The following is a 21896-nucleotide window of genomic DNA, read 5'->3' as shown; positions in this document are numbered from 1 at the left end:
TTGTCCCAGAAAAATGCTAACATAAAATGAAGCACACTCCTTCCAGGTCATCCATGGACCCCTGAATTAACTGCCTACAGCCAGAACTAGGCAAAGCAGCATCACTTTTCTGGATCTCAAGTTTCCTGTGAGTATGTGGGGGGAGGAAGGGGGTGGTTCAAATCATGTCCTCAGTTAGGGTTAGGCTAGGGAAGAGGTAGGAGGTACTGGAGGGGAAAAAAAGGAAAAAATTCTTCAACAGAAAACCTACATTCATGATTTTTTTCTAACCCTTAAATTTCTACAAGGTTTTAATAGGTTGTGGACTTCGAAAAGATATAGGATGAAAGAGAAAGAGGCTCTCTAAATAATTTGCTCATAGCACTTGCTGTTAGATAATCACACACAAAGAGCTTTGCTAAAAGTTACCATCTAAACAGTTAATTACATTTCCTTTGGATGAAAGGAACCATAAGTATACATATGGTAGCATTACTGGTCACAGTTCTGGCATCATGGCGAGGGACCAAAATGTTTAACTTTCATTAGTGACACATATACAACAACGTCATTCAAGAAAATTTCCTATTCATTTGTCAGGCATTTTTGACAGATACCTTAAAAAAAATTGTTCTTCATTAAATTGGATACAGGCTGTATACAGAATACTCTGGGTCACAGGAAAGCCTGTCTATACTTGCCAAGAGGCTCCAGTCAATTTTGCCTTGGTAAATCCAGGTATTGCTTCATAAAACTCATCTGTATTTTCAGAGTGATACTCACATAAAGCCTTTATTTAAATTAAAGCTTTTGTAAAAAAACAGATATACACAACTAGGAAGCTGTGTTCTGCCCGCTAAAAGAGCACGATTTTCAAAATCAAAACTGGCTCTGACCAGTTACATAGATACATATACACGAATTTGGGAAATCTTATCTTATTTATGCAGGTGCTAATTATGCATTTGTAAATTAATTAGGCAAATCACTAGTTTCTTTTTCCTTCATCCATCTGCCTAGTTCATCACGGGGCAAAGCTTTCCAATGACGAGGAGAATGGACAGTAAATAAACTTTAACTTCATCAAATTAAGTCGTTTCATAGAGATCTCAAGAATGGAAAATACTGAAACTTCTAGGGGGTAAAAAACTATTACTCAAGGCCATTTTTTACATTGTCATCATCCCCACTTCCCGACACCTACCAGCATGGATAATCAAGAATCTGATGCAACTAAAAACAAAACAGAACACTTACATGGGACTACTTTGTGAATAGGAAAACGGGCTGCTCGCAAATGAATTCATGCTTCGGGTCCTACACAATTAAAACCTAAGTTCGAATTTTTAAAAATCCTAATTTTTGCCAAATAATTAAAAGGGCAAGGGAAAACCGTAGTATTTCATATCTTAAAGGGAACATCTCCTTAAAACCATTGCAAAAACAATGCTTCGCTCAATGAAACATAGATCTAAAGAGCCCGTAACCCCCGCCCCTTCATCTGTAGCTACCACACATTCTCTGACAGTCTTTCTGGGTGAGAAGCCTTCAAAAGCCTTTCCACCTTGAGAACACATTCCAGAACTAAAAGGAAGGGGCGGGGGGTGAGCGAAGGGGAGATTCGCTGGAAGTTATAAAACCTCCTCTCGGAGAAGCACGGACAACTTGGAGTCTTCTGACCCCTCTCACCAAGCCAGGGAGGAAGGGCAAAATCGAGTCCCCAGCCAGGGGGGTGGGGGAGGTGGGTGGTATCCGGGCCTGGAAAAGCCCCCACGCCCGAGGCAGCATCTGGAACAATGCAGGAGAGTGGGGCACCGCCAGGCTCCTAGGCAAGGGGGGATCTGCACCCGCAGGAACCCAAGGGCCCCGGCCGTCCAGGCCCACGCTCGGAGACCAGGGCCCGCCCGGGAGGAAGCAGCGACCCCCGAGCCCCAGCGCGGCCGGCCCAGCCCGACCCCGCGTACCTGGTCTGCGGGGGCTCGGTCCATGGCGCCTGCAGCCGTACGCGGCCCGCGTTAGTCGACGTGCAGAGCGCCTCGGGCCGCTTTCTCCATGGCCCCCGCTCGGCTCGAGACCAGGCTCCGGACCGCCGCCCCTATCCGGCTGGCCTCGACAGAGTCCGGCTACGCCACTGGCCCAGGAGGCGGCTCCAGCTCTAGGAGATGGAGGAGGCGGCGGCAGCAGCCTAGGGGAGGGATCATCTGGGACGGAAGCCGAGGAGGGCCCAAATGGGCGGAAGGCGAAGTCGGAAATGGCGGCGCGGGCAGCGAGAGGAGGGGGAGGGGACCGAGAGGGCCAGTGGGTTGAGGGAGCGCGGGCGGCCTGAGCAGGAGGTGGCGGGCACCGGAGCTGGCAGAGCTGGAGGCTGAGGCCGGGTGGCGATTCCTAGGAGCAGGTGCCCCAGACCTCTTCGCTTTGCTCAGGGTTTAACTGCCCCTCTGGACTGTTCAACTGAAGGACTGTCGGGCCACTCGGACACCCGGTTCCAGGCTTCACAGGCCACTTCATTATCCCAAACCACATGTTAATGATGTTGGAAGAGCTTTTAGCTGCCCGCTATACGTATGATCCTTCCTTACATTACCTAGATAAAGGGAATCATGACCGTAAAGGAAAAGACCACAGAAGGGCCACCAGAGGGAAACTGAGTCAGGAGGCTCCACGAATTTATTGATTAGGTGATTCATTGTTTAGGTCCAGGCCCACCTCTAGGCTCACCTCCAGGCTGATGTCGCCTATCTGCAAATTTTACCCCGAGTCTGTATCCCACCGCCCAACAGGTAATTATATACTCCGGTATGTTGCTTTTTCCACTGGACTTACTGGTTGTTCCTTTTATCTCCAGTTCATTAGCTCCTCGAGAAAAGAGACTGCCATGACACTGGACACTTGGTAAGCATTGCAGATTCCCCCTGGGCATCTCATCAGACACACCCTCTGACCCTTCCTGGAAGAGTTCTTGCTTGCTGGTCAGCTTCAGGGTGAGGAAGAAAAATAAAAAGCTATATAAACTAAATTATACTTAAGTGAAGGGAGAGAGTAGAGGTGGCTCCTTCTTGGGGGACTGGTGTGGAGTCACAGCCGAGAAAGAGAAGTTTAAGAAGTTTGCTTTGTCAGGCTTCAGGAGACATCAGTAAAGATTTGAATTGCCTTTTCAAGTTAGTCCGGGTTGTTAATCTGGTTTACTTTGAGTAGAACTCCAAGAAGAGGCTGGTCTGTGAAGCCCCTAACTGTACACACGTTTATATTTTCACCTGGTGAAAGGAGCTATATTGCGTCATCAAGGCTTACATCAAGGCTGGCAGTAGAAACTGTTTTTAAGAAGAAACATATATTTAGATAGAGATCTCTCATTTATTTAGTTTTAACTCTTCTGCCTCTTCAAATGCTATATATGTGTGTGCATATATACCTGTTTATGTGGTTAGGTTTCACGTGTATGTATGAATGTTACATACATGAACATTTCATGTAATGTTAGGCCCCTAGTGTCTATCACTGAATGCTGAATGAATTTAGGTTTGCTCAGAAAAACTAAGCTATTTATAAGATGTAGTTATATAAACTAACAGATGATCATCCTCCTTCACAATTGAAAGATAAAAAAGAACTCTGAATTTTCAGAATGTTTCCCCACTGGTGGTCTCTAGCCATAAGCTACTCCCATCTGAGTAAAAAAGATAATAATAATGCAGTAATAATGAAGTCATAAAAATACTACAGTATTTTGGTCTTCTTTCTTTTTCTAGGGAATGATCTGAGGAAATTGGATAGGATCTCTAAGGATTTTTCCACATTATAGGATTTTTATGACTATGAAATAGTTCTTGTTGAGAATCTTCTATGTACAAGACAGTTAAATTTTAAAAACAGAATGATAAGAAATTGTAAGAACAAAAATGTCATAATGCCCTTCTTTAACGCAATCCTAGAAAAGATTGCAATAGCTGTTAGAAGGAAAAATTAAAATCTATGAGGAAAAAGAAGACAATTTTAAAAATACTACATTTTGCAGATTATATGATTGAGTTTTAATTAATTATCTCATTCAGCAACAAATATTTAATGTGCCAGGTGCTATGCTAACTATTGGAGGTGTGGCAGTTAATAAGACACTGTGAGGGCAGAGACTGTGTTTGTCTTGTGGGCAAGACATATATTGAACAAGTAATTACAGGTGAGCTGAGTGGTGTGAAAAAGGAAGTTCATTAGGTTCTAAGCAAAGATCTGAAGAGTGAGTAGGAGTTATGATAAGTGAAGGAGATGCAGTAGAAAAGTTGTTCTAAGAAAAGGAAATGGTATGTGTGAGGACTTTGAGGTAAGAGAGAGAATCCAGCATTGGTTCTTAAACAAGCTCATTCCTTGAAATGAGAGTTCAGGACGACAAGGACAATACAATATAGCAAGGCATCTGAGGAGGTTGGAGGGGATAGGATACAAAAACCAAGGGAAGAAATTGGCCCCAGATGGGAGTAGGGACGTGTTGTCCATGATAACAGAGGAAAGGCAGAAAGGATGGACAGGACTGCAGATACGTTTATGAGTTGAGGGAATGCCTGTCCAATGGCTCCTATTTTCTCAGTGGAGTAGGAGGCAAGGTTATCTCCTGACCATGCCGGGAGGCAGAGTTGTGATGATCGTGCATTTGTCAAAACTCAGCAAACATATATGTAATTAAGACTTGTGCATGTCATTGTATGTAAATTTTACATCAAAAGAAAAAAACTATAAACAAATATTGAATTCTACTTTTAACAAATGCCTGTACCTATGTAACCCAAATTTCTATCAAGATACCAAATGTTACCATTACCCCCAGTGGCTTTTAGAACTTCTCTACTTCTATCAAATGTTTCTCTTATTCACCGTCGTATCCTCCTACCTATATCAATGCCTGGCACATTGCACGTGTGTCATAAATATTTGTTGAGTAAATGAACATGTGATATAATATTAAATCAGGATCCTTTCCTCCAGGGTTGGGTTTTGTTAGGCATGTGCATTTTATTGAATGAGCAGGATTCCGTAGGATGCAAACATAGAATTCTTTGATTTTTTATTCTGCTGTCTCTTCAAATTCTCTGAGGGCTACTTCTTTTTCTGCCCTCAATGAAATCTCAATGAAGGGCACGCAAATTTCATTCTAAGTTAAAGCTTTTCCTTTTCCCAAGCTCAGTTGTGCTTCAGGATGGAAGCCTGTGGTGAGAGATGTGACACGTTCCACTTTCATTTTCTACCTTTTACATCTCCACCTCCTCTACCTTCACTACTCACTGATTAAGCTTTTAGATTCCTACAGGTTTGGATTGTGAAGGAGAGGGTGGCAGAGCTTCTCAGATGTCTCAGATGTATAACATACGTGAAATCACTTGTGGGCAATCGCATAGGACCCTAGCCCTCAGCCCTTGGACTTCTGAGGGTTCAACCCTCTGCTTGATCCCTTGGGGGCTCAGCTAGGCAGCCCTCTTAGCTGGGATCCCTTTTAAAATGGCTTCAGGCAGAATTCTCCCCCACCAGTCTCTGGGAACATTTTGCTACACTTCATTTATCACATATCTATCCATCCATCCCTCTATCTGTCCAATAATCCATATTATTTTTGGTGCATAACAAAGTAAATTGTTGACATGAGTACATTTCCCCTGGAAAAAACTCTTGTATCCACAGTTGGTGAAAGTGCAACTTGTTTCTCTCTCTCTATCCTGCCATTGGTTTTCTCAGGAAAGTATCCGATCCCAGATTCCCTCAGACTCCAGGTGACATGTATCAAGTCCTCCAGGTGTTTCCCTGAAAGCTCCTCTCACGTAGCTTAGGAGGAGGGGAAGTATCTTTTTTTACCCTGTGGGATGTGTGGGTAGGTGTTAGGTATCGCCAAAGCAATGTTCTCAGTGACTTAGCAGTCCCACCCCCCCCTTTTTTGGGTTGGAGATAAGTGGTGAATAATGCTGAGCCACAATTTCTTAGCGTATCTTACATGTTAGGGATGTACATGGTAGGGATCTCCCATGGCTTTACGGTGTAGGGGTACTTGGTATCTAATCTATTGTCCTTTGGGGACCCAGTCAAAACAGCTGGCATCCTTATTGAATGTCGTGTTACACGTTCATTTATTTAACAAATATTTTTTGAGCACTTCTTCAGTGCCAGGCATTGGTCTAGGTAGTGAGGCTATAACAATGAACAAAACAAAGTTCCTTCTCTCATGGAATTTACAATTTAGTGTAGACAGAAAATAAGCATAAAAAAAGAAGATAATTTCAGGTAGAGATGAATGCTGTGGAAGAAGTAAAACATGCTATGTGATTAATGTAGATGGAGGGGGAGGTGGACTACTTTCAGTGGGTCGACCTCTGAGGAGCTGATATCTGACCTGAGATTTGAAGAATACAAAAGGGGAGGAGAAAGACAAAGCAGAGGCCCCAGGAGGGAAAAATCTTGGCATTAGAGGAACCGAAAGGAGGAGACTGGTGGGAGTAAACAATGGTGGGAGGAGAGTGATATGAACAGTGGATGGAACGAGAGATTAGAGCCAAGCCAGCTAGGAACCTGTAGGCCATGGTAAGGAGTTTGGGTTTGATTTTCATTCCAAAAGCCCTTTGGAGAATTATGAAGAAGTGCATTGAATTCATGTTTTGGCTGAATGCTGAAGAGCCATTTAACATAAATGTTAAAATTAATGCTTAATCTCTGGGATATAAAGGCAAATCTGAATGTGTAAGAATTGGATTATTATTACAATTTTATTATTAAAAATTTTAGTAGTCAAACTTTAGAAGTTCAAAATAATGCAGGAACAAATTCTCAGCATTACAGTTCCCACATGTTCTTACAGTCACGATGCTGCACGTTGTGATTTTTAAATAAAAGCCCACTTTCAAGTGAAGTCAGAGGAGGAGCAAGATATTTTTTGGCCAGCTCTGCTGGTATAGGGTGCTTCTGATAGTGATGTTGCCACCTAGTAGGAACTAGTAGGAACTTACTAAGATAAAGTTTTATCTGCTTTATCTCCTGAACTAGATTTGGCCAAGGGAGATTATTCAATTTTGTAGAAGCCCTCTAGAAACTGAAGCTTGTGCTCTGACTGAAAAAGATGCTTTGTGACTATTTTCAGATACAGACCTGAAACTGTTACTCTCATTTAGAGTTTTAATTTCTCATATGTGTATATTTCTGTATGCCTTTTATTATTAAATTGTACATATGTTTATGGATCAAAAGGATATAATTTTCTTCCTAAACTTATCCCGCCAACCTTTCTTATAATCATATTAACTTTCAATTATTTCCCTATTTTGCTATTTAAAGGTTCTCAATAATTTTTTTACATAAAATAATCTTTCACAACCACCATTATTACTGCAGTGTACTCTATGTTTAAACTATTAATAGAATTTCAACATAAGGAGTACATTCAAAATGCTTACCTATGTTTGAAAGTACGTATTCATATATTAACAATAATTCTGAGTGACATACCTTGTTCGTTATGCTGATTCACCCAGTGAAGTCACCTGATGGGGGTGCTATACCAAGTGTAGGGTTGCTAGTAAGTGAAATAGGAATTTGACAGTTTTTTTTAAAGTTTGGCACCTGAGCTAACCTCTGTTACCAATCTTTTTTTTTCTTTCTCCCCAAAGCCCCCCCAGTACACAGTTGTGTATTCTAGTTGTAGGTCCTTCTAGTTGTGCTATGTTTGGCAGTTTTTTAATTGAGAAATAATTGGCATATAACATTGTATTAGTTTAAGTGTACAACATAATGATTTGATATATGTGAATGTTGCAAATAAGTTTAGTTAACATCCATCACAATTGTAGGGGAGGAAGACAGTTCCTCTACCCTCTCTGGGTTCTTCTGGCCAGAGAACGAATTAAATTCACATGAGACAGAATAACAGGAGAAAATTAAACAAAGCTTTATAACATGTATGCATGGGAGAGGCTCAGGCAAGCTGAGCAACTCGCCAAAATAGCTGAAGCCCCCACCTTAAACATCATCTTCAGCTAATGACAAAGGAGGATGTTGGGGGTGGAGGGGGAGTCGATCTTGGGAGATTACCACACAAGTACAATAAACAAATGCAGATTTAAGTCCTTGCCTTTGGCATTGATTAAGAGTTTCTAGAGATAAAGTCATCCCTTCTTCCTGGTATAGAGAGGGAGACATCCTTACAGATGGAGATTTCCTTTACAAATGTAAATGTATGTTAACAAAGGGCAAGCAAGTTCCACTCCTCAGAGCCTCCTTCCTGTCCCAGTTTATTAAAAGTAACCAGCCCAAAATAATCCTCATGCCAAAGAGACATATCTTGGGGTGGCCAATGCCAGTCCCCTACACTTCACACCTACAAATTTTTTTTTTTCTTGTGATGACAACTTTTAAGATCTGCTCTCTTAGCAACTTTCAAATATATAAAATATAGTAGTGTTAACTGTGGTCACCATGCTGTACATTACATCCCCAGGACTTTTTTATCATATAACTGGAATTTTGTACCTTTTGACCACCTTTACCCATTTCATCCACCCCCTCCCCCAATGTCTGGCAACCACCAATCTGTTCTCTGTATCTATGAGTTTGAGGTTTTTTTAAATTACACATGTAAGTGAGATCCATCCATGTTGTCACAAATGCAGGATTTCCTTTTTAATGGCTGAATAATATTCCACTGTATATATGTACACCACATCTTCTTTATCCATTCATCCATTGCTGGACATTTAGGTTGTTTCCATGTCTCGGCTGTTGTAAATAATGCTGCAGTGAACATGGGGGTGCAGATATCTTTTCGAGATAGTGATTTTGTTTCCTTTGGATAAAAACCCAGAATTATAATTCCTGGATCATATTGTAGTTGTTTTTAATTTTCTGAGGAATCTCTATACTGTTTACCATAGTGGCTGCACCAGTGGGAATTTGACAGTTTGGCCTTCCAAAGGCCGAGGCTGAAGGGAAAGCTGAAAAGCAGATTTTGGCCAAATAGCAAGGCCAGAATACAGCTAAAGTTGAGTACATATCTTATTTTTTGCATGAGAATTACATGATCTAATGGCAAGAGGGTGGTTAAGATGACAGATCATGGAATCAAAGCTGCATAAAGATAGTATTAACCAAAAATTAGTAAAGGTAATATCTGCATTTTTCAGCATATAAGATAAATCCACCAAAATTCTTATATATTAGTGGCAAACTGATAGGATAAAAGGTCCCATTGATAATATCAGTGTTGTAATGGAAAGATCACTACTAGGCTAAGAGTCAACAATAAGTTGTGTTTAAGTCTTAGCTATACACCCTATAGGCCATGTGTCCTTGAAAGTCACTTAAGCCTCTAAGAGCCTCAGTTTCCTCATCTACACATTGCATAGAGTTGTTGAGAGACCCAAGTTAAGGTAATGAATGTGAGAACATATTGCAAACTCTAGAGGAGTGGTTTTCAATCTGGAAGACTTTTACAACTAAGGTGCTCAGGCCCCTCAAACCAATTAAGTCAGAATCTCTGGAGTAAACAATCTCCCAGTTAGCCAGAGTAGCCATAAAATATTAAGTCAGATCATGTCACTCCTCTTTTCAAACCCTCCAATGGCGCTTCCCATCTCAGAGTAAAAGCCACAGTCCTTAGAGTGGGACTGAGGCCCCAAGATCAGGCTCCCGCCTCCGGCCTCATTTCCTCCTCTTCATCCTCACTCACTCAGCTCCAGCCACACTGGCCTCCTTGCTGTTCCCCTATCATTGCAAACAGTTTCCCACCTGGGAGTCTTTGTCCTTGCTGCTTCCACTCGTGGAACACTCTTCCCCTGGTTATCCCACATGGCTCAAGACCTTGCTTCAGGCGTTTCCTTCCCTGACCACCCTCTTTAAAATATCCCTTTCCCCTTACAGCTTTTTCTCCGCAGAGCTTATTACCATCTAAAATGCTTACATTGTATATTTTGTTTGTTTATTGACTCTTTTTCTGCTAGAATGTAAGCTCCATGAGGGCAAGGATTTTGTCTGTTTTGTCCACTGCTGGGTAGTCCTAGTGCTTAGAACACTGCCTAGCACCTAGCCAGCCCTCAGTAAATATTTATTGTTGCGATTCCAAATGGATGCTCTGAGCATGCACCTTACTCAGCCTAAGAACTTCAGTGATGGCTCACTGCCTGCTCCAAATGTATTCTGTGCTTTCCTACCTCCCTGACTTTGCTCAAGTGATTCTTCCTACTTAGCATGCCCTTCCCATCTTGAAACGCGTTTCCTCCATTTCCTGGATGAAAGGATCCTCCTCAAAATTCCTCTAGCTTGTTGTGCCACATCCTGTCTTAAATTGTTTGTGTACTGTGTATAATTATTTATGTAATTATTTTCTTTCTCAGAGTGTACACTCCTTGTTGAGCTTGCCTTTGTAGCTGACTCAGACATTCCCTAGAGGAAGAGAGGTAATTAAATGGTAGATTTAAATGGAAAACCCCCTAGCTCTGGCAAGAATACAGGCTGCATGTGACTAAAATAAAAACAAAAGATGATAACATCCAAAAATAATGTGTGGATGGCAAGATCAACCATACAAAAGATCAATCACAATAAACTGCCTAATTTAATCTAGTTTAGGTAAGAGTAAGTTGAAAAGGAATGTGTTTATTGCATAAATGCACTCCGAGAACCAGATAAAAAGTTCAACATGGCGTTCATTTTTATGACAGTGAGGTCTTCAGGCCAAGCCAGCTAAAAACAGGAAATAATTTCCTAGATTTATTGTGATGTCCTTCAGATTATTTTCATGAACTATTCCAAATCTCAGTCTTTTTTGGAGGACACTATCTTATGATAGTGAAAACAATAAATCTCTGACACTTCCCCTTCATTTGGAAGTGCTATATAATCTGAAGTTGAAAAATCTCCTTAAATTCAATGTTTTTCTTGCCCTGCTTTAAAAACCTTTGTTAACAAGCCATCTAGATTTTTTACGTTAGTCACTCTTAACCTCAGCTCCCCAAACCTGGGTTCTTTCTGGAATGTCCTTTCTGAACCAGCAGGAACTCACTTCATCAGCAGGGCCTGATTTTAGGAGGCAGGAATTTATGCAGCTTGACCTGTGAATGTATAACTCTTGTTCACCTTCATATGTTACCAAGTTTCCCTGAGGCTTCCAACCAACTTGACTGAGCAAGACATGTATCCCCAGTCTCAGAGGGAGAATAAGAAGTGCTAGTTAAATAACTAAAGCTAGCAGAGATAAAGCCTCTGAAAAAAATCCTGCTCCAAAGAATACTATCAAAAGAAGCATATATTATAGATGAGAGAATTTGGCTTTTTTTCCTTTTCCTTTGCATAAATAACATCATAGCAATAAGAGCCAAATAAAAAAGAAGGAAAATCACCTACCAACTCACCTTTCTAACACATGAAGGATTTTTTTCCTAGCCTCTGTTCATCCATGTGCATAGACATCTATATGACAGTTTTTATTTATGTAACGTAGAGGCACTCAGGCCTGTTGTACAATGGAGGGTCAGTCCACTCTCTAGATATAATGTAGGAAGAAGTCACTTCCCCCTTCACCCCCCGCCCATTCTGGGGCCTGTACAAAGGAGATCTAGGAGCTTGGGAGGAACCTGAAGCAGACTGGGGAAACCTGAGAGAAAAGGCCCATGACTGATCCCAAGGTATGCCTCACTCAGCCTGATGCATGACCCAGGAGGTCCAGAGATCCATCGCTGACCCTAGAACACAACACCATTTCTCCACGAGACCCCAGACATCATTTCTATCCCTTTAAACAATGGCTGGAATCTTCATGTTGGCAATTGTATCAAATCCATACTCTAACCAAACGAGGCCCTGTATTATCTTGGCCTGTGGGTAGAAGGTGGTATTCAATAAATGTTGAGAGGAAAAAGGTAATAATATAAAATCCTAAGATTATGTTGGAGATACAGAGAAGGCCTCGATACTCCCCTGTGGTGATTTGATCCCCAAAGACACATCAGCACCAAAGACAGCAAGAAACTACACAGACAAGTCGTTTTTATTGTCTCACTTGCTTATAAAACCCCAGCCTCTTCCCCAGTCCTTCCACAATCTGAGCTGGCAGAACTCCTAAGGAAGACAACTGTAGCAAACCCAGGCTTGTTGTTTCTGGCTCCCCTGCCCTGTTTCTTCAGGTTGTATTGTAACAGGCCAGCCGTTCACCTGCCAACAGACTTTGACGTCTCTGGATTCCCAGCTGTGCTGAGCCCTAACAGGTTACATCTCACAGGCTTTGAATTGCTCAAGGTCTCTGAAAGAGAAACAACAGGAACAGGAGCCCCTGGCAGCCGAGAATAATGATCTGTAAAGGCTGTTCACAAGGATCCACTACTGAGTAGTAATAATAACAATAGCTTCCATTGATTGTGCCGGAAACAGTGCTGAGCCCGTTACAGAAAGTATTTCATTTAATCTTCACAAAAATCCTGAAGGTAGGAGTTATTGTCTTTTTCTTTTCCAGAAGGGGAAACTGAGACTTAGATATCTTAATTAGCTTACATAAGTTCCAGTATAGTTAGAAAGTGGCAGAAGTAGAATTTGAATGCAGCAAGCAAAGGGGCTGCTACGTGAGGAGACCACTGTTTCCTGTTGGGGAGCCTAATGCAGGAGCTCCTTAACAGTTTGCCCTGGGCCTCAGGCCTATGAGTTCACGTGTGCCCTGCCCTGACTGTGATTTGAGTCCTGTTTGCTCCTCGTTCCAACCTGAAATGCCCTGGAGCGTAGAACAACCTCAAACCCGGTAAAGTGATCAGACTGGGACAGAAAGAGGCAGTAAAGCTGGGACAGGGGGTGGTTCCTGTGGCAAGTTCACGCACCGATCACAAGGAAGTGGTTTTGGATGTCCCTATCAACTGAGATCAAAGAAGAGTGGCAGCCGCTGCAGCAGAGCCACTCCCAAGACTCAGATGTCGCTACGTCTCAATTTATTTTCACGGGACGCAAGAAAAGCTCTTGTCTCCTTTGCAGGTAATAAATCTGTCCATTCCAAGTGATGGAAAACTAGTGTGTTTGCGAGGAGGAAAGGAGGGGGACAAGGAATATGCACTGAGGGAACAAAGAAAGGATAGGAGAAATAAGAGCGACAACCAGAGAGGGGACAGTGAAGGCCTTGCGAGGCACCAGGGGCATGGTGTAAAGCGCTCCTGTTTCCCAACTTGCCCTTCACAAAAGCCTGACTGCAGAGCCAGCCCTGGGCCATGAACAGGAAAGAGGTGGTGGGCAGGGAGAGCAGCAGGTGGAGGGCAGATCTGATAGGATCCCACACACACCTACGCTTCCCTCATCCCCACCCCACCTCAAGTCTCCCTTTCTTTCTCTCCTGTTCTTCCTTTCCCGTTCTGCCGCTCCCTTTTCACTTCCCATCTCTCTATCCTTTACTTTTTTCTTCGCTGCCTGTTGTCTGACCCTGTAAATGCTCTACTCAGAAGCGTGCAGCCCTAAAAGAACTGCTAGCCCTATCACCGCAGTGTGACTCATTAGTACGTTGGTATACTGGGAAATGAACTGAGTGAGACATTTAAGTCCAAAGGGTCCAGTGTCCCTATTCTCACTGAGGTCAAGTCCTGTGGGTTAGCAGTTAATAGCATTGTACGCTTTCAAAGGTGTAACTCAGTCCTGAATCTTTGCCTACTCCACCCAGGACCCTGTGGTGGCCTTTGAACTGTGTCTTGTGTAATATCTTGCAATTCCACTGCTGCAGGGGAAAGATGTTTGCATGCCATGGGAACCTGTGACTCAGTGCTCTGACTCTTATTCCTGCTGAGACCTAGGTTGGTGTCTTTATACCTTTGTGTTCTTGAAATTGTCTGTTAGTGTGATTAGTTTGGATTTAGTTTTAAAGGCTAAGGTATTCTTTTTACTGCCAGGGGAGAGTGCGTTCTGAGGGGAATGTACTGTATTCAGAGGGAATATAGTACAATGCTAATATATAGACAGTTGGACAACAGTAGGTGGTAAAATTCACTCTCTAGTACTGTTAAAGTGCTAGACCATTCATTCATTCATTCAACACATATTTAAATATGTCAGAAGTGATACATGCTATAAATAAAATTAAAGTTTGGTAAAGGGATAAAAAATATAGGAGGGCTATATTAGATAGGTCGGTCAGGAAGCCCTCACTAAAAAAGTGACATTTAAGCAGAGCTCTGAAAGAAGTAAGGGAGTGAGACATGCAAACATCTGGAGAAGAATGTTCCAGAGAGAAAGGACAGTAAGTGCAATGGTCCTGAGATGGAAATGAGCTTGGTGAGTTTGAAGAACAGCAAGAAGGCCAGTCAAATCATAACAGACTCAGGAGGAAAATAGCACAGTCACAGAGGTATGCAGAGGCTGCTAAGCTCTAATAAATAGTTTTGATTGGATTGTAAATGTGATGAGAAATCGCTGAAGCATTTGAACAGGAGAGTCACCAGATCAGATTTGTTTTAGAAAGATCACTCTGGCCTCTGGTTAAATAATAGACCTCAGAGAGCAGGAGTGGAAGCAGGAAAGCAAGTTAGAAGGCTATTAGAGCAGCCAAAGTAAGAGAGGATGATGGCTTTCTGATTTGGGATATATTTTGTAGATAGAGATAAGAGGACTTAGTGATGGATGTGGGTTGTGAGGGAAAGAAAGGATTCAATATCTCTTCTAGGTTTTTAGCCTGAGCAATGGTGAATGATGGAGCCATTTACTGAGATCGGAAAAATTTGGGAGGAAGGTAATAAATCCAGTGTTCAGTTTTGCAAGTGTTAAGTTTGAGATTGCCTAAGACACCCAAGGGGAGATGCCAACTAGGCAATTGTAAAGCAACTCTGGAGCACATTGAGAGGTGATGCTTACTGTGATATTGACTAAGACACACTTCTTACCACCACTGTTAGTTGAGATTTGAATTTCAAAAGGGGAATTCACCTCCTGTGAGGGCACGAGACTCGCTCTTGCAGAGCCCTACTCTCTGTCTCAATGCTACCTGTGGGGGAGTATTAAATGAGACGTTAAGGGATCACCTGGCTTATGTAGTTCACAGTCAAATCCTCCAATAGTGCCTTTTGAGCAATTAATATTTGACATTTTAAAAGGACCCCAACTAGTGGGACCACGCGCTCCTTTAAATATTGTTCATAAACGAGGCAGGAACTTTTGCCAACAGAAGCAGCTGAGCACAAGGAATTCATGTTCCGTAATATCTGCAGATCATTTTCAAGCATACTAACCACTTTTGGAGGATGTGGTGACTCACAGACTTAAAGATGTAGAGCGTGGATTCTCGATGAGGAAAAGCCCACCTTGAAAGAGCAAGCTATTCAAATGCTGCTGAATGGAAGCCCAGAATTTACGCCTTTGGGTCACATCACCTGACATCAGATGATCTGGATTGTTCACAGAACCGTGAGGTTCAAGGATTGCATCCTATTCAAAAGGTTGAGGATATGTGCCTCAGGATACTTCAGGGTATTTAACAGGATTAATAAATAGCCATGCACACAAAAATGGAAGATTTATTGTAGCCATGGTGTTTCAAGAACCAATAAAGACTTCACCCACAATATTTTCTCATGAGGTGTTTTGCCAGAATTACCAAATAAGCTAAGACTTCATGTTCATGTTTAACATTACAATGTTCACACAGCTAATCTTGCCAGGGACTTCTTTGTGGAGAGGTTATCACCCGTCCTTCCTAGAGATGAAGCCTTTTGGGAAGGAACACAGGAACCTGGGTGCAGAACGTCTGTGCCATTAGAAAGCCTGATTGAAAAAGGTGTTGGCAGAATTCTCAAAGTATTTCCCAAAAGACTGGAAGCTTAAATAGCTCCTTCTGGCTTTGTCCCCTTTAACTGGGTCAAGTCTGTTTGGAATCTCCTCCTTCAAGGGAGTTGCTCACCAACTAGACCCCATTATTGTACTCATTCACTTGAAAACTAGACAGATATATTTTTGCTATTAGAAAAACATACAAAGAGCTTGGTTATCTTACCAAACAAGGTTTCTTCAAATCAGTCACAGGTAACACCATGGGCTGTATCTATTGTGTATCTGGAGTCATTAACGACAGGCATAGGCTTTGAATGGGCCAGGTCAGAGTTTTGAGTCCAGCTTTGCCACTTACTGCTTTGGTGCAAACTCAGGATAATGACAGTACCCACATAATAGGGTTACTGTGAGAATTAGATGAGTTAACATCCTCAAAGAGATTAGAAGAGTACTGGAACATAGTAAACACACAATAAATGTTAGCTATTGTTATTGTTAACATCATTATTTTTAAAGCTGATTGGCAAAGAGATATTTTGGAACTATAGACCCAATACAAATAAGATATTTAAGTAGACCCTCATTACCTTTCTGCAGTCAGTTAACACCATGTTATTTGTAACTTCAGAGAATGCAGTTTGATATAAATCTTGAGCTAGTTCAAGGTTGTCAGGGACTTATATTTTTTAAATAGAGGTGAAATTCAAATAACATAAAATTAATCATTTTAAAGTATACAATTCAGTGGCATTTAGGATGTTCACAATATTGTGCAACAATCACCTCTATCTAGTGCCAAACCATTTTCATCCCCCCCAAAGGAGACCTCTACCCATTAAGCAGCCATCCCATTCCCTTCTGCCCCCCAGCCCCTGGCAACCATAAACTGCTTTCTGTCTCTATTGATTTACCTGTTCTGGATATTTCATATAAATAGAACCATACAATATGCGACCTTTTGTGTCTGGCTTCTTTCACTTAGAGTGACTTACTATTGAAGGTGAAACTGCAGATCCCCAAAGAATCACCATCTCATCATCCCATCATTGCTGAGATCTTTGGAATTTTCCAATGCTTAATGAAGACCCTGGTCTCTAGGATCTCAGATTCTGTCCTCTGTTAAAGAAATGCTTGAATCAACAGTCGATGGGCTCTTGGGAAAACTTCAGGATGTTCTAAATCATTTCAACATATTAAGTATCTGAGACAAATGATGCCTCAATGTCTGGAGATTTTGACAATGGTGAAGTTCAATGTTGTCATTTTATAGAAAAGGACTTTGAGCCTAGTGTTGTTTTCTTTGGCTACCGTAAGACATTTACAATCCCTGAAGTGCTTATTGCAAAAACAATTTCTCTAAGGAGAGTGTATAATGTGCTAGGGCCTAATGAAAGACGTAGTCCCTGACTTCAAGCTTCTCATAGTCCACTGGAGAAAAAAGACAAATGACCAGACAGTATATTACTTATACTTATTATACAGTATAATAAGTACTGTGCTTGAATTAAGCACAGGGTGCTATGGGAGCACATGTGAAAGTAGCTTACCCCATAGGAGACATTGGAGGGGTACTCCTTATACTGTTTCTTCCACAAACAGGTGACTCACTGCATTGCCAGTGGAAAAGCAAATTTTATACATCATCAGGCAAGACTTTTCAGAATGCTAAATGGTTATTGGCTTTGGGGCCTGTGCTAATTTATTATCATAAAGAAAGCACTGTGAGCCAGCCCTGATGGCCTAGTGGTTAAAGGTCAGCAGTGTCACCACTTCAGTGGCCTAAGTTTGATTCCCGGTTGCAGAACCACACTGCCTGTCTGTTGGTTGCCATGCTGTGGTGGCAGCTCACGTAGAAGAACTAGAAGGAATTACAACTAGGATGCATGCAGTGGGGCTTTGTGGAGGAAAAAGAAAAAGAGAAAGGTTAGCAACAGATTTTAGCTCAGGGCAAATCTTTTCCTGCAAAAAAAAAGGAAAAAAAGAACACTGTTACCACAGGCACTTCTCCTTATCTTACTGGTGTTCTGTTTGGTTACTAATGCCATGTGGTGTTAAGGTACAGATTGCAACCTAAGGAGAATGTTCCTTATTGTATGGAACTGATGTTCCATACTTGCTAGTATTGACAGAGTTATTTTCTCCTTAAACTATTTAACAGTGTAAACTCATCACAGGTTTTTTGGGGACTCTATTCTAAGAGTAAGTGTATTAATTATGTTCTGTCTCAATGCTCCGCTACAATCATGACTCTGCTCCCATTATTTGCAACATACAAATATTGTCACACTTGGCCCTGTTGTCTATGTGCAGTATCAATCTGCAGCTGGATATCAGCTGATAGTATCACCAAGTCCTCCAGCATTATGGGTATAGCCATTTTCATAATATTTAAATAAAAATGCCTCTGAGCACCATCTCTCATCTCTCCTTCTTCCCAGGGACTCTTGGGCTTCCATTTCTCCTAGTCACTTCCGATTCTCGTGTCCTGCTTCTGCTGAATTCTCCATCCTTGTCCTGCATCTCACCCTCTGTATGTGCTGTCCCTTTTCTGCACCACATCACCCCATGTTGTACACATCTGATCCCTCCACACCCCAAAATACTATTGATCAAAGCAACGTTAAAATGTTTAGAGACAATCAAAATGTTTAGAGACAATCGAATGCAGCACAGGTGAGCAAATAGCTTAAAATTGAATATTTCAGTCTGTTCCAAAGTCCCTATGGCCATTTCTCTCGAGCTATTTTTTCCCCACCTCTTTTTTTCTCTCCTCTAATTTCCCTCAGAACTCAAATTTTCTATTCTCCTCTTATGCAGAGCCCTCCACGTCATTCCAATGCATGCTAAAGTTTGAGAAGCCTTGACTTAAGCAAACTTTGAGTATATATTTATAATACGCACACATGTACAGATCTCCTTCATCATTTTTTTTTAAAGATTTTATTTTTTTCCTTTTTCTCCCAAAGCTGCCCGGTACATAGTTGTATATTCTTCGTTGTGGGCCTTCTAGTTGTGGCATGTGGGATGCTGCCTCAGCGTGGCTTGATGAGCAGTGCCATGTCCACACCCAGGATTCTAACCAACGAAACACTGGGCTGCCTGCAGCGGAGTGCGTGAACTTAACCACTCGGCCATGGGGCCAGCCCCTCCTTCATCATTTTTAATGGTTGTCTGAATTTAATGATTCCATACTGATGGACATTTAGGTTGCTTCCAATTTTAATATACTAACATATACTAGAAGAGTACATGGAAAAATCACAACAGTTATGAGAAGATCTAGCTATTTTAGTTGAAATTTTTTTCTTAAAACATTCCTTCAAGGTCAGCCCTGTGGCATAGCGGTAAAGTTTGGCACACTCTAGACTTTGGCAGTCTGGGTTCACAGGTTCAGATCCCAGGCACAGACTACACCAGTCGTCAGCCATGCTGTGGCAGCATCCCACATACAAAATAGAGGAAGATTGACACAGATGTTAGCTCAGGGCAAATCTTCCTCAGCAAAAGAAAAAGAAAATTCCTTCAATATTATAATATTATTTAACAACAAATACAAATTGGAAGAGAGAACAATGTTAGGTGAGCTCCAGGAAGAAGGGAGTTAAGGATTCTCCATAGAGGGTAAATGGAGCACACTGTGGTAGAAGCTCCATGAGGACAAGGACCATGTCTGATTTGCCTTCTTCCATATGCCCAGGGCCTTGAACAGTGCCTGACACAGAGTACGTGCTTAGTAAGTATTTAATGAATGAATGGATTCATTAATTAAGTGCTGCTGAGTCTGGATTTGCCACAGATCAAGCTCTGGGACTTGAGCTTTTGGAGCAGTCAGGACTATAACTGTGGCCCTACTTTGTGCCCAGAGCTTGTCTGCTTTCAGGAGATGCTGATGACAGTACTGCAGTAAGGAGCCGGGTGTGCATTTCAGCACAAATCCTTGTTTGCTCCTTTCTTCCAAAAGACCCTATCTATGACCCATCAGTAGGCAGCAGTCTGGTTCTACACCAAATGAATGCTGGAAGATTCTCAGCAATTACTGTTAGTTTTTATTTAGTTTTAATAATGGTATAGTTATTACATATGTACTTAAAAACATATCAAATAAATATACATCAAAATTACGAGGATGGGAGAGTTGAAGAGCCTCTTGTTCCCTTTGGTACAGCAGAGCACTCTCTGGATCCCAGTCCTTCTTACATTTTAACATACTTAGTGCCACCAGTCATCTCTTCCCTCTCCTGTCTCTTCAATCTCTACTTCTTTTCTGGATTTTTACCCTCTGTATTTAAACATAATTCAAATATCTTCCATAATTAAAGATCAAACACACCTCCCTCAGCTCAGATACCTCCTCCAGTAATTGCTCTATTTTTCCCTTTTCTGTAACAGCCAAACTTGTCAAAAGAGTTGCCTATTTTTCTCTCTACATTTCTTTGCTTCTCTCTCAATCTACTCCAGTCTGGCTTCTGTCATCATTCAACCTTAATGTCTGATGTCACAAAATTTGGTATGTGCACTTCAGCTGTTAAAAGAACACCTTCAGAGGGCCGGCCCCGTGGCTGAGTGGTTAAGTTCACGTGCTCTGCTTCAGCGGCCCAGAGTTTCGCCGGTTCAAATCCTGGGCGCAGACATGGCAATGCTCATCAAGCCGTGCTGAGACAGCATCCCACATGCCACAAGTGGAAGGACCCACAACTAAAAAATTTACAACTGTGTACTGGGGGTATTTGGGGAGAAAACGGAAAAAAAAAAAAAAAAAAGATTGGCTCAGGTGCTAATCTTTAAAAAAAAAAAAAAAAGAACAGCTTCAGCCCAGATACTCCTCTTCAGGGAGACTTATATCAAAAACTTACTGACATCTCTATTTGGATAGTCCATGGTTGCCCCGAACTTAGTATGTCCCAAACAGAACTCACCATCTTCCTCCAGACCTGTGGTCCTCCATGTTGATGAACCACTAATATTGACCCAAACAAGAAACACCTGAGTGATGTCTTTTTATTTTTAAACTACTTTATGGAGACATAATAGACATACCTCAATAAAATGCACATCCTTACTGATCTGCTTTTTTGTCACTATAGATTAGTTTGCAGTTTTTAGAATTTTATATAAATGGAATCATATAGCATGTATTTTTTTATTTGGCTTCTTTCATTCAGTGTAATTATTTCGAGATTCATCCATGTTTTTATGTATATTAATAGTTCATGCGTTTTTATGAGTTTATTCCTTCGGTGAGTAGCATGCCATTGTATGGATATATCGTCATTTGTTTATTCAGTCCCTGTTGATAGCCATTTGGGTTGTTTCCAGTTTTTGGCTATTACAAATAAAACTGGTATAAACATGCATATACAAGCCTTTGTATGGACATATGCTTTCATTTCTCTTGGTTCAAATTCTAGGAGGGTAATGTCTGGGTTGTATGGTAGGTATGTTTTAATTTTAATTTTTAAAGAAACTGCTGGGTGTTACTTTTGACTTTCTGTAGCAGTCATGGTTGGCTACTTTCCCAACAACTCTCTCAGCCTCCACTCCCTACTCTTCATTGCCTCTTCCCCAGCAGATGCTGAAAAGGTGACATTTGCTTTCCCAGCACCCTTTGCAGCTGCAGGCTGGGCATGTAGTTCCACCTTGCCTCAGGGACCTGAAGGGAAGTCAGCGAAGGGTGTGGAATGGGGAGGGAGATTCTGGGAAGGTACAGACAGGATGTACCAGAAGGATCCTCTGACAACACCTTTCCCTGCAGGGGTGGGGTCCAGAGAACCAAGGGGACATTCCCTCTCCCTGGAGGCTGCAGCCCCCTTCCACATGAGTCTCCAGGTACCCAGGATTCCGAATTCCCCATCTTCACCGCCCTGAGCCCCTCCAGAATCTGAGATGGCCTCTTCCTGTCTGTCCCCTGATGGTGGACAATGTCGATGAAAATAACCCATAACCAATCTGTAAATGAAAATTTGGGTGAGTTTATTCTGAGCTGAAATCTGAGGACCATGGCCCAGGGCCTTTCTTCCCAAAGGAAGAAAGGGCACTGAAGAAGTGGGATGCACAGAGTGGTTGTATACCCCCAAACAGGGTGTTTCACATGTGATTGAAATGTCCCTCCCACAATAGTCACAGGATTGCCCTGCCAGCACAGCACTTGATGGACACAGCAGGTAGGGGGTCTG

General features: G+C 41.9%; 1 protein-coding gene and 1 long non-coding RNA gene across 11 annotated transcripts in view; one reads left to right on the top strand and one right to left on the bottom strand.

Moving 5' to 3' along the window:
- Positions 1-2187, bottom strand: part of SECISBP2L (SECIS binding protein 2 like) — a 47814-nt gene extending 45627 nt beyond the window's left edge. For all 10 annotated transcript variants that reach the window (XM_014852810.3, XM_014852826.3, XM_070501780.1 and 7 more), the window contains exon 1: positions 1944-2187. In XM_014852810.3, the coding sequence (XP_014708296.2) occupies positions 1944-1967 (24 nt within the window). In that variant the 5' untranslated portion in view covers positions 1968-2187. The remainder of the gene's footprint in view (positions 1-1943) is intronic.
- Positions 2188-2232: 45 nt separating this feature from the next.
- The window catches only part of LOC123282955 (uncharacterized), a 74681-nt gene continuing 55017 nt past the window's right edge, over positions 2233-21896 (top strand). The window contains exons 1-2 of the long non-coding RNA XR_006523337.2: positions 2233-2374; positions 2825-2871. This is a non-coding gene — a long non-coding RNA (uncharacterized lncRNA). The remainder of the gene's footprint in view (positions 2375-2824; positions 2872-21896) is intronic.

Source organism: Equus asinus, chromosome 2, assembly GCF_041296235.1.
Source record: "Equus asinus isolate D_3611 breed Donkey chromosome 2, EquAss-T2T_v2, whole genome shotgun sequence".
Classification (NCBI taxonomy): Eukaryota; Metazoa; Chordata; class Mammalia; order Perissodactyla; family Equidae; genus Equus; species Equus asinus.
The sequence above is the reverse complement of the archived record's forward strand: the minus strand, read 5'-3'. Positions and strand labels throughout refer to the sequence as shown.